Source organism: Phasianus colchicus, chromosome Z (assembly GCF_987193195.1).
Source record: "Phasianus colchicus chromosome Z, bPhaCol1.hap1.1, whole genome shotgun sequence".
In the NCBI taxonomy this organism is placed as follows: Eukaryota; Metazoa; Chordata; class Aves; order Galliformes; family Phasianidae; genus Phasianus; species Phasianus colchicus.
In genome coordinates this window covers 12,409,496-12,421,818 of record NC_143476.1, presented here as the reverse complement: position 1 = coordinate 12,421,818, position 12,323 = coordinate 12,409,496, and the positions used below count along the sequence as shown (strand labels likewise).

General features: G+C 51.4%; 1 protein-coding gene and 1 long non-coding RNA gene across 2 annotated transcripts; both read right to left on the bottom strand.

Annotated features, from left to right (window-relative positions):
• Positions 1-476: 476 nt before the first annotated feature.
• LOC149912556 (uncharacterized) lies at positions 477-1,318 on the bottom strand. Its single transcript, XR_016461480.1, has 3 exons — positions 1,211-1,318; positions 890-1,035; positions 477-701 (listed from the first exon to the last, which is right to left on the bottom strand). It is a non-coding gene; the product is annotated as an uncharacterized LOC149912556 (long non-coding RNA).
• Positions 1,319-3,341: 2,023 nt separating this feature from the next.
• On the bottom strand, positions 3,342-4,913 carry LOC149912555 (rho GTPase-activating protein 32-like). Its single transcript, XM_090131843.1, has 4 exons — positions 4,756-4,913; positions 4,356-4,437; positions 3,733-3,876; positions 3,342-3,448 (listed from the first exon to the last, which is right to left on the bottom strand). The coding sequence occupies exons 1-4, from the start codon at positions 4,804-4,806 to the stop codon at positions 3,342-3,344; spliced, it is 384 nt and encodes a 127-aa protein (XP_089987969.1). The 5' UTR covers positions 4,807-4,913.
• Between the last annotated feature and the right edge of the window lie 7,410 nt (positions 4,914-12,323).

Sequence of the window (12,323 nt, the reverse complement as noted above, 5' to 3'; positions counted from 1 at the left end):
TGCTACCATGCCAAATGGTTGCAGAGCTCCCCCTGCAGACATCCCAAAGCCAGACAAAACAGGAACAAACCCAGAGCTGTGCTGCACGCACCCCACAGCCACAGCATTGCAAGCTGGGGTGCCTTGCTGTGTGCTGCATTCATCCCAGTCCGTGTGAATGAAGACTCTGGAGGCAGTCAAGGTGTTGATTGAGCACGAGTGTGCTTTTATTATTATATAAAGGACAGGAGGGTGTGAGAGGTCCACGGTGAAGATGGGACTCATCCTGTCTTGTCATGGAGAGAGTGGCTCAGAGCTCTCAGTGCTGCTCTCTGATGCCTGGGACTGGAGGCCTGATTGAAAGTCCCCCTGCAAGAGGCTCTGCTCCTCTTCACTGATGCTGACCTGCTCCTGCATGGAGGTGCTGCTGTTGGGGCACTCACACTGCTCTTGGGATGGCCTGCACTGCAGAGACTCCTGGTTACAATCCAGGCTGCTGACTGTGGTTTCTGGCAGGCCCAGGTCAGCATTTTCAGCAGAGCCAGGTGTAATGAGGGCATGAACTTGAATGAGCTCCTTCTCTCCATCACTGTTGTCATGTGTAAGGCTGCTGTTGGAACTGCAGCAATTTGTGCTTCCTAAGAGCTCTCCACTGATCGAAGCACAGAGAGCATCCTCGCTACTTGCCCTGGATCTTGTGGGTTGGCAAGGGCTTGATTCACCTAGAAAGGATACACAGGGGTTAGTGTCAAACTTTCACAAGCTGAATTATGACAGTGGTTCTTGATCAGGGGTGAACTGAAGATGTTGGGCAGGGGCTGGAACGCCAGAAAGAGATACAAGTGCAGAGCAAGCTTGAATTCTATGCTCCTGAAAAGCAGGGATTTAGAAGCTGCATTTGCACCCTTACCTGCCAGGACTACCACTGCTGTTTCTGAGGGCTGCCTGGCATTGCGCTGCAGTTGGCGTTTGCTGCCAGAGGATGGCTTTCTGAGCCTGAAGCAGCAACACCAACTGCTAGCTGGTGATTCCTCATTCTTGCTGCGTGGATTTTGCCTGGAGAGAGAAAACAGCCAACGCTGTGAGTCGTGCATGGTGCAGGGTGAGGGAAGAGCTGCACTGAGCTCTTGGCAGCAGTTGCTTGTTCCTAGCACTGCCTGGTTTCTGCAGAAAAACAGAAAAACCCACCCAAACAATGATGCTCGGTGCTGGAAAAGAAAGTCCTCTTTACCTTTCAGATGGAAAGTCGATGACAGTGTGGAATCTGCCCTGTCCAGCTGCAGGGCTTTCTTCCACTTCAATGTCCCTGCTGCTCTCTGTCACAGGGGGAGAGCTGCTGTGGCCTCGCCTCTGTGCCTGTGCCTCCTCCAGGCTTAGCAGCTTTGTGGCAGCAGAAGAGACTCCCACAGACTTGGGCCCTGGGAGAGAATTGTGCCCTGTCAGGGAAAACCACAGGTAAGAGCGAGGATCAGAAAGCAGCAGCACAGCCACCACGGTTCTGGGGGAGGTGCTGTATTTTTCTCAGGCTTGCTTATCCCAGCCACTGGAAGAAGAGGAGCCCAAAATAACCATGTGGGCATAGGTGTGTTTATGGCAAAGGACACGGTCATCATTAAGAGCAGCTTACTCTATCAAAATAGGCAAGGAAAAACCCAAGGAAATGGGGGCAGGGAACTGAGAAAGCTTCGCTGCCACACTCGCATCAAGCTTCTCCTGCATGCAAACCATAATAATGACAGTTTCCTCCTTGTGAAGTTTGGGCTTGGACATTCTCAGCATCCAGCAACAGGATGCCACACCCTAATGGAAGCCCAGAGGTCTGCTGTCCCCTTGATGGTAAAAGAGAATTTCAAAGGTCCCGGAGAAGGCCTGCATTTGATCAAGGTGTCAGGTCAAGATCAAGCTAATGGAGGAAGACACTCACCTGCTGCATCTGCGATGTCTGCTCTGGATTTGGAGCCGAAGAGGACGTCTGTGTGGTTGATGAGAAATTCCACCACATCCGACTGCGTCTGCAGCTCCATGCAGGCAGCTCTTCCGCTGGCGCAGGCAGACTCGTTCTGCTGTGATCTGTAGAAAAGGCAGATTTTAGAAGTCATTTCTCCAAGACCGTTTCCCCGAGTCTGAATTGTTGCAGCCAAAAGCTGTCAGCTGAGGCTCTGGAGACTTCCACAGTGGGCAATCAGTGATGCCACTGCAGAAATTCCCCTGGATGATCAAGGACACGTCAGTCCCATCTCAACAAGACTGCAGAAATTGTCACCTAGACATTGTGCCCGTGGGGATGGAGAACAGCTCAGGCTCCTGCTCTTCTGTCAGCCACAGATTTTACAGGAGAAGAGCACATTTGATGGAGAAAAAAGAGGACAGTTTTTCTTAACTGGAGAACAGAGGAAGTGTTGAAACAGAACCAGCAGTTTACCTTAAGAGGTTTGGAGCCCACACAATGGCTAGGTTCTTGGCATGCATGTTTGTGATGGTGGAGCTCCCAGCCAGACACGCCAAGTGTCTCATCAGGAACTCCAGTGTCCTGGAAAACAAGAGAGGCAAACGTTCAGCACCAACGAGCATGCCGTGCTGCAATTCAGAAAGCAAACCTCCATTCATGCTACTTCTTGTGATTGCTACTGTCACCGAAGTTGAAGTAGATCCAACTTGACTGAGTGCCACGCTGCAGCACCAAGCCCCAGCACAGCACAGCCGCAGCCATCAGCTGCACCAAGCGTGCCCCCGTGCCCAGGAACTGACCCCATAAAGTAAGCCCATGGAGCCTTCAACCCTTCAGCATACACAGGCATCGTGTTGCCGGCGTGAGACAGAGCCTGGAACCGCATCGTTGCCCTCTGCAATGCAGCAGGGCTGAGCTCAGCAGGCTGAGGGCAGCACTGACCTGTAGTGAGGAGCGGGCAGCTGCTGGATGACGTCCTGCATTCTGAGCAGCCGCTCCTCCTCTGTAGCGGCACCAACAGCATCCTGGAGTAGTGCAGAAAGGGAGCGAGACACCAATCAGGCTAGTACACCACTGCGAGTAAACCTCGTGGGGCTGACAGCAAAAGGGCCTCCGAGCTGGGGCACTGCTGCAGCCATCTGCCAAGAGGCCCAGGAAGAGGGAAATGAAAGACGTGGCCTTGTGCTTACCGAGAACTTGCCGTACAGCTGGTGGGTGAGCAGAGGGTTCGGGAGCTCCCTGAAGTACATCTTGCAGAGGGAGCTCACGCTGTGAATGTCACGGACGGTGAGCTCAGGAATCTGCTCCGACTCAAATTCCTGCCTGGAGAGAGGGACGCAAACCCGGTTGAGCGAGAGGAAGGCAAGCCCAAAGCCACACCAGATGCACTCAGGCTGTGTCAGTCGCAGCACTCTTACCGCAGCCTCTGGATGTTGGACGCGACGCCGGACAGGCGGTATATCCCCTGCACCACGCCGTGCTGCTCAATGAACTCAGCGCAGTTCTGGAGGACCTGGGGGACTGAAGAACACGTGCCAGCCGTCAGTGGAGCTCCTGATTCAATCGTGCTGCAGGCTGTGCTCCCGGGAGTCACATCCCATCCACTAAGCCCAGCCAGGCTTGGCTGAAGCAAATACAGATGTGCTTGTCTCTTAGGAGCATCCGCCTCACTTGATCCTTCAGCCATCAACTCCCATTACACGTGTCTCCACTGCTGTCAGCCTGCCCCCTGCTAGATACGAGCTCCCTTTCATCTTCTTTAGATGCCCAGCAGAGGAAGATCTCAGGAATGGGCAGCTCCTTACCATCACGACCGGAGTGGAGAAGATGCTCTCCCAGGTCACAGCCAAACACCCTTTCCTTCTCCACCTCCCGCTCGGTCGGTTTCTTTGGGCGGGCCTTCACCAAGGAACGAAGGAAGGTGAGGATCTTGCTGCGTTTCTTGGGCACTGCACAACAAAAGGAAGAAACCAGGTCATTTCAGGTCTGGCTCCGTTGGACGAGGCCGAGCACAGCACATTCTACAGAGCACGTCAGAACGGGAAGAACATTACCAACCAGTACATACAAAAAGGGATTTTCCCCATCTCTGGAAAAGCCCAAGGCCAGGTTGGATGGGGCCCTGGGCAGCCTGGTCTAATCTGACATTAAATGTGGGGGCTGGGAGACCATCCTGAGGCAGGAGGGTTGGAGCATGATGATCCCTGAGGTCCCTTCCATCCCAAGCCATTCTATGAAGATTCTATAGTTTTGCCAAGTCCAATCATAAAATCAGGAGGATTGGGCCAAATCTCTGCCCCATGGTGTGCATGAAGGATCATCAACCCAGAGGACAATGTGGGATGGATAAAGGAGGTACTAAACATGGAACACACCCCCAAAAAGACTTCATTTTGCTTCCCCACACCATCAAATGTAACATCCCTACCTGGCTTTGGCACAGAATTGATGAGTGCCTCAGGAATGTTCTTATTAATGAGTTCCACACACTCCCCTGGGAAAAATCCAACCTGTAACAAGAAGAAAAGAGAGGCCAACTATTGCATGCAGCACTTCTCAGATCTGAACTGTTAAACCAAAAGCCACGTAACATTTCCCTCGGAACGTGCTTGCCTGACGTTCCATAAGACTATCCAGAAGAAAATGGCCATAGTTCACAGCATAAAGGTAACAATTTTTCAACATTTGCAGCCAAAGACAAGGTCCCCTGACACCGACACAGGGAAACTGTTTATGTCCATTAGGCATCCTGAGCAGGCAGAGCAGCTCTAAGCTGAGATTCCTGCCTTTACTGCAGTTGCACTCTCCAGTCTGAATCTTGTGCCTACCTGGAAGCCGAGCTTGCCTCTCCACCAGGGGGTCAGCTCCTTTGGTGGCATGTCGATGACACACACGATGTCTCCCACCTGCAAGAGATTGCAGTGTCAGTCCCAGCTTCAGCACGGCTGGGAGGAAAGCACAGCTCAAATGACTGCATTCTTCTGCACTGCCCAACATCGCCGAGCTTGAGAGCACTTGCACCAGTGCAGCTCTGAAGGCATTTGCCACTGTAAAATTGAACAACAAGGAACGCCTTGAACTGCTTACCTCAAAGGAGAGTTCATCCGCTGCCTGGGCAACGTATCTCTTAATAGCATGGGCAGCAGCAATAGCTGGAACATTCACAGGTGCCACCTCATGGTCCAGCAGGGGCTTCCCCTTGTTCTCAGCCTGAAACAGAGAGCACAGGCCACAGTGAGGAGCTGGGAACCAACAAGGAGGACTTCAAGGTGAGGAGCACATCTGCAGAGAAAGCTGCAGGAAATGCACTCGGTCCTTATCATGGGCACTTCAGAAGGAACTGCAAGTCTAATAACGGCTGTTTCTCTCCCTGGTGTGCAGCAGGCACACGCCAGGCAATGCAAAGATGCATCTCTCCCCACCCAGACTAATCAGCAATGGCACTGACGCAGACAGGTGGCCTTGTCCATTTTGCCCCCTCCTTTCCTGCGCTCTTTGTGCAGGAAGGCTGACTGTTTCAGATGCTAGGAGACCGTGAAGAGGGAAACCAAAGCTACGGCTGCAGTTACAAGGTGCAAACAGTGCCATTGCAAGCACCAAGCAGCTCTCTTGAGCAGTCCAACCAACAGCAAGGCCAAACAGAGCAGAGAATGATTGTTGTTTCTGCAGCCATTTCAAGGGAAAAGTCAGTAGAGGACAAACACAACAGCCGAGATGGCTCTCGTACTTTTATAAACTTGCCACCCTTGCACTGCTGTCTTGCCACAGAGGAGCTCTCTTGGAAAGCAGGAGAGCACATCTGCGGCTCACTCTGCTGGCTGCAGTCAGGGAACAAAGACCAATCAGAGCTTCATACTCTACCTCTGTCCATGCCAGGTCAGGCCCACAGCTGATCTCGCTGCACGCCACAGCCATCAGCGTAGGTGTGACAAGCTGGAACTGAAAAGAAACACACTTTTATTTTCTCTGTTCACATCTCTGCTGTGCTCCCTACAGCTGTCGGGCACACTCACACAGCCCAAGCACGCCTGCTGGTGTCCCTGGTGATGCTGTGCAGCTCTGCACAAGCTGGGGCTGGGACTCTTTGCCTAAGGGATTGCTTTCCATAAAACCAGCTGGTCACAGCACCACAGACAGCATCCTTCTGAGGGCTGAGCTGCAGAGCACGTGGAGAAAACCCACACGTGACCAGCGTCCCATCAAAGCTGGATGAGGCTGTGTTACTAAACACGGGGCGTCACGGGCTGCTAAAGCATGTGGGGGGACAAACCATGGCAGGTACCTGGCAAGAGATCAGAACGAGGGAGACAAATCTCACGAATCCGCAGCCGTTCCTTGTCACTATGCTCTGATCTTCCACGAGCAAAAGCTGCAGCAGGGAAGCAGGCAGAGGGTGGAGAGAGGAGAGAGAAAGAGCAGGTCAGTTTGCTTCCACGGTTTAGCAAAGAATACGAGGGAAAAACCAAAATCTGCCCTCCCTCAACTTTAATACTTAAGTTTTCAACTTAAAACCATTTCCCTTTGTCCTGCTGTTATCTACCCTTTCAAAGAGTTGATTCCCCTCCTCTTTTTAGGCTCCCTTTAGGTACTGAAGGCTGCCATGGGTTCAACCCACAGCCTTCATTTCTCCAGGCTGAACAAGCCCAGCTCCCTCAGCCTGTCTTTGCAGGGGACGTGCTCCTGTCCCCTGATCATCTCTGTGGCTCGCCTCTGGACCCTCTCCAGCAGCTCCCTGTCTTTCTGGACACTGTAGTGCAGCTGGGGCCTCACAAGAGCAGAGCAGGGGGGGACGATCACCTCCCTGTCCCTCATGGCCACCCCTCTGCTGATGGAGATAATGTGATCCTATGAGCTCCGCCAGCCAGCAGTTCTCAGCACTCACTGTCCCCCCGTCTCTCCCACACTGTCTCAGCTTACCTACAAGGTGCTGCACAGCACGGTGTGAAGACAAAGGGACGCAGTCGGTGCACAAGTGCAACAAGCGAGCTGCTCAGTCAGAGCTCCAGCGCTCCAATGAAGGGACGCAGCACGCACTGCTCCTCCCCTCATTCTAGCCCTTATGACATCACTGAGGGCCACCAGGCTGCTCCACCACGACGGACAGGGTGGGGAGGCAAGACCAGTCACAAGGGCAGAAGATTCCAACAGCCCAGCCCAACGTTCTGGAATCAGGGGCTGCTTGGAATTCTACCCCAGCCAAATCCTGGAGAAGCTGGCACGGGGTCGTCATGACCAAAGCGCAGGACCTGGCGCTTGCTCTTGTTGAGCCTCGCACAACTGGCCTCAGTGCATCCCTCTGGAGGGCCTTCCTGCCCTCAGCCAGATGGACGCTTCCTCCCAGCAGCGTACCTTGCAGTGCTGGGCCCATGTCAAATCCACACTAGAGTGGGTTTTGTTACATTCAAGGGCATGTTGCAGCACCCATCTATTTCACCTGGAAGGAAATAAAGCAGGAGATGGGAGAAACACAGAACTACTGCCAGACTGCTTTATCCCTTTCTCAGCCCAACTTCCCTTGCCTCATCCCCTACCCCAACTCCTAAATGATGCCCACAGGCTGATAGTTGGATCTCAAGTCCATAGGACTCCTTTCACAGGGCTCCATCAAAAAGGCTGTCACACTTGTTCCGTACGCTCACACTGACCCAGCAGTGGTATCACAGTCACTTAACACACACACAACAACCAAACCCCGAGCATGCACATCCCTTCCTGCGTGACTGCAGCCCACAGCTCCCCTTCACACCTCCGTGGATCTCTGGTGTTTTACACGGATGCAGCCTCGCTGCAGCTCCGTGGCTGTCACACAAGGCCTGCAGGACCTCTTTCTCTGCAAACCCCGTCTGCAGGCATTGGTTCACGAGGTTCACCTCCTGCCCTCCTGAGCAAAAACAAGCACTAAGAACAAGAGCAAAGCACGCTGGACTCGACCTGGCTGGATCCCCAACCCTCAGTCCTGTCAGACGGACCCTGGTGTGGAGACTCATCCCCAAAGCCTGGCTGGACATCAGCACAGGCATCATTCTTCAAACGCCCCATCCAAGCAGCAAGGGATCAAAGCGTTGGCACAGCTGAAACAGAAATGCTGTGTGAGTTTCCTGTTAGCACTGAGCAGGAACAAATCTACCGCTGAGCAGCAGGATGTGAGACAAGCAGCAGAAGACACCCAACCTGCAGAACCAGCTCGTTTGGGGTCGGTCCAGATGTTTGTCTGCTCCCTTCCCTGGCCCAGGCCAAGCTTGTGAGCTGCTCCTCCTTGGTGCAGGGGGAAATGGTGCAGATGCCATGTGGTGGCTATGCACAGCATGCCTTGCACTTGCTTTTCCTCTCTCCATCTGCCATTAGCAAACAGCATCTCCAGCCTGCAGAGATCACTGAGTCCAACCCCTGCACAACAGTGAAAAAAAAGATATGATAAGGGGTACTTAAAGCACAGCATCTGTAATCAGATCAGACTCCTGCACTGTGAATACTTCCATGAGTATTCCTGCAGAGTGCATCACTTAGTCTCTCTCTAGCCTTGTGTTCATGGTTTTCCTGTAAGAGCTTGTCTAAACACTGCCTATAATCGTGGTTATGCTGGAAGCATTTGGATTTATTGATCCTTAGTGTGATTTCAATAACAAATGCAGATGTTTTTTTGTTAGGGACAGCTTTCAATTTCTCAACTGAAATTTCAATATTGCATTAGGTGTTGACAACCACGGGGCTGCAGTACAGAGAATTACAGGAAGATTAATTTCTCCATCTCCATGCTCCTAGACATTTATGATTACAGTGATGTAGTTATATACAAAGTTGCAAGATACCAAAGCTAGAATAACCTCTTGGTGCAGCAGGATGTCTGGAGCCCAAGTGCAGAGTCTCAGTGTTGCAAAGCCTTGAAGAGGTGCACCGTATGTGCTGGGGCTGATGACACAGACACTGGAGCAAGGCCAGTGTGCTGTTAGAAACTTGACCAGCAGCTGATCTGTTGTCAGCCATTTCTGGACACAAACGGGATCTGGTCGACTTAGGACATGACCTTTGGGCTGGAGAGCAACTCCCCGAGGAATCACACAGCCACTGCAGACCGTTGGCAAGAACCCCATACCAAAACAGCTCATCTGCAATCAGTTTTTAATCTGTGCAGCAGTGATTGGAACAGGCGCACGCTCTCTGCAATTGCAGGAATGTTCACAAGTGGAATGTACATCACCTGTGTGCTCCAGCTCTTCTGTGTGCATGCTAGGAGCAGTGATCCCCCTGCACCCAGGGCTGCAATAAAGTCATGTTGGGTTTCTAACCTGCCCACCAGCAGCCCAGGCTGCCCAGAGCCACATCCAGCCTGGCCTTGGATGCCTGCAGGGATGGGGCATCCACAGCCTCCTTGGGCAACCTGTTCCAGTGCCTCACCACCCTCTGGCTGAAAAACTTCCTCCTCACATCCAACCTAAACCTCAACACCCCCCGTCTCAGTTTAAAGCCATTCCCCACTTGTCCCATCACTATCCACCCTCCAAAACAAAACACCTCGGCTGTTCAACACTGAAAGAGCAAAATAACCCACAGCTCTTACTTCCACTGTATGCATTTAATTCCAAACTTAAGGTCACAGGTTAATTACTCATGTGATCCTTCCTGACAGAAGAACTACTCGTAGTGATGTGTAGCAGTAAGGAACAGTTTGAAAAGGTCATGGACATATTAGAACTTGCAGCATTTATCTTAATAGATCCCTACATTGCAAAGCATTTTGTAAAACACACGTTACAAGTACTGTGCACTGGATTACACTATATCAAACTCTAAGTAACAATACAGGTTGCTTTTAAATCTACACTTACATGTTTTCTTCTAACTCCTTTTTTTTTTTTTTAAATGGTGAGTGTACCATTAATTCAAGACAAGAATTTTGTTTGTAAGTCGATCTCTATAACTGTTCTTGGCATCATTCTGTAGGATGAACTAGATACATGGAATTTGGCACTGGCTCCCCAGGGCAGTGGTTTGGCACTGAGCTGACAAAGGCCAAAGAGCATTTGCACAATGCTCTCAGACACAGGGCTTGACCCATAGGAGGTCCGGTGTGGAACCAGGAGGTGGAATACATGATCCTCGAGGTCCCTTCCAAATAAAGATATTCCATCATCCTCTAATACTTATATTCCCAAGTCCTGTACACAGTGCTCAGGTGCTTAATTGAAAGGTTCCATGAAACAGTGAGGTATCTATGTCCCTTTACCACCCAGTTATTCAATTTGCCACGTGGATCTTTTATCCAGTCACATTAAAAAACCCCTCAAAGTATTTCCTTCAGTCTTCCATTCTGATAGAGCTTTCTGGAGCAAATAAAGAGTTGCACCTCAGAATGTCCACACCTCCCTTCCTGCACCCTGCATACTTTTTTCATTGTACTGTGATTACGTACCATTCTATTGTCACCCTCATTCTGTCATTATCTAGGCAGTTTACTGCCATTAAATTTTCCAGCAACAGATGCCCACAAGTACAGCCAGCCTGGACTTATTTCCAATACTTACCTTTGTCCTGATGTCCTTGTAGAAGCTGGGACATTTCTCCATCTCAGCAGAAGAGGGCAGGAGGGGTCCAAGGTGAGGGCACGCTCTCCTCTATTTTTCTGGCACTCAAAGACAAAGGGAACAAGAAAACCAGATGTGTTTCCCTGCCCATGGCAAACACCAGCCTTTCCATCCTTACAGTCCTTCCTGCCATCAGCAGAGATATTTTGCTTTCTTGTGCCACTTCATCCCTTTAGCATCTGGCATTCTAACAAAAAAGTACTTACAAGGAGTTTTAATATTTTCATATTAAATGTCAGAATTAGAACCATTATGTTTACCAAATATTTAAAACGTTCAACCCAGTGAGAAGTGAATTGATGTTGTATTTAGCATTCAGATAAGAACTTGTAAAGGAAGTAAAAAGTGCTGCTTTCATAAACTATAGTCTCATTGTCAAGCCTTGCGCTGTCTCAGCAGATTATTACAGAATGTTCATTCAAGCAGGAATTAAGAGATGCGTCTGAATTGATAAGAACAACGAATAATTAAGAAAGCTTGACTGCAGTCTGCTTGAGGATTCCAGTCTGAAGTGTGTTCCACCTGGTGACAACTGGGAATGTCTTTCTCTCACCATTAGTATCATTGCACCTCTGACTAAACACATAGCTAATCACCACTGAAGACTAACTACATGTTGATTAACATTCAGAGAGATTGTGCAGGTGTCCTTTTAGGAACTGGCCTACAGTATGCTAAGAGGGATGGATGTGGGGACATTAGGATAACGTGCCCTCTGCCTGTTAAGACAGCCCCAGCAGAGCAGGTCAGCAGGCTGAAGAGCTGAGTGGGTCACCAGGGCTCAGAGACTTCACTCGGCCATCTGAAAGTTGAGGGACTTCAGCCCAAGCTGCCCTTTTCCATGCAGGCAAGGAGGCCAAGAGAAGGTGGATCGGCACGGTTCTGGTGCAGACAGGGGCTGCAGTGTGAGCAGGCCTACACAGACAAGGCTGTGCCCACACAGAGTGACAGCAGCTTTCGCTGTGAGCAGATTCCCAGGGGGCCTGAGCCATGGCAGTTCTTGATGGCAGCATGTTCCAATCAGCCCTGGAAGTCTTCTCTGGACGTCTGTCGCATTCTGGAATCCACACTGAGGACGCAGTCGCTGTGTCAGAGCAGCTGGCAGAGTCACGGGGAACCGTGACGTAGTTGGCCCAGGGAGCAACAACAAGGCCTGCACTGCTCAGCCAGCCCAGGCCAAAGGGGAGCACGAGAGAGAGCAGAGGAGAGAGGGGGGGAAAGAGGGCCAGGAAGGAAAGGCCTGTGCCTGAATGGACGTGTAGCAGCAGCTGCTGACAGCAAACTCGGTGATGGCAGGGGCACAGCAGAGCAGTGCAATGCTGGCAGCTTCCTGTGTCTTTCACACAGGCACTGCAGACATGGCCAGCACTGGGAGATCAGCAGAACTGCTGCACACCTCTGCCAGCCCAGGCCAGAGGAGTGCAGAACAGTGAGCTGCTGCTGAGGGGAGAGAGGATGGCCTGAGAGCTGACCTGAGAGGCAGGGCTGGCTGTGTGACAGCAGCCTCTGTGTCCTCCTCCTGTGTCTGTGAGGGCCAGAGGGCCAGAAGAGAACATGCCCAGACAACGAAGCCCTGCTGTCCTCTGCTGCTCAGCTGGAGAGATGTTCCGCCTTCCTGAAGGACGCTGATCCAAAGGGAAGGAATCAAAGGAAGTCCAGGCTGGCTGTCCTTGCGGGCATCAGCTGCTGGCATCTGCATTGCTGCTGCCATGAGCATGGCACAGGAGGTAAAAGATTGCTTTTCCTTGTGTGACACAGGAGCTCTTGACTTGAAAGCTAGAGGGATGCAATAGAAAGAGCTGCAACCTCTGCCA

What these genes read in the sequence shown, in the direction of transcription:
- LOC149912555 (XM_090131843.1), bottom strand. Translation starts at nt 4,806, where the DNA reads ATGCCACCAAAGGAGCTGACCCCCTGGTGGAGAGGCAAGCTCGGCTTC. An exon ending in CAATTCTGTGCCAAAGCCAG is followed by an intron (nt 3,877 to 4,355) that starts GTAGGGATGTTA and finishes TTTGTTGTGCAG; the next exon opens with TGCCCAAGAAACGCAGCAAG. An exon ending in TCTCCACTCCGGTCGTGATG is followed by an intron (nt 3,449 to 3,732) that starts GTAAGGAGCTGC and finishes CGTGTTCTTCAG; the next exon opens with TCCCCCAGGTCCTCCAGAAC.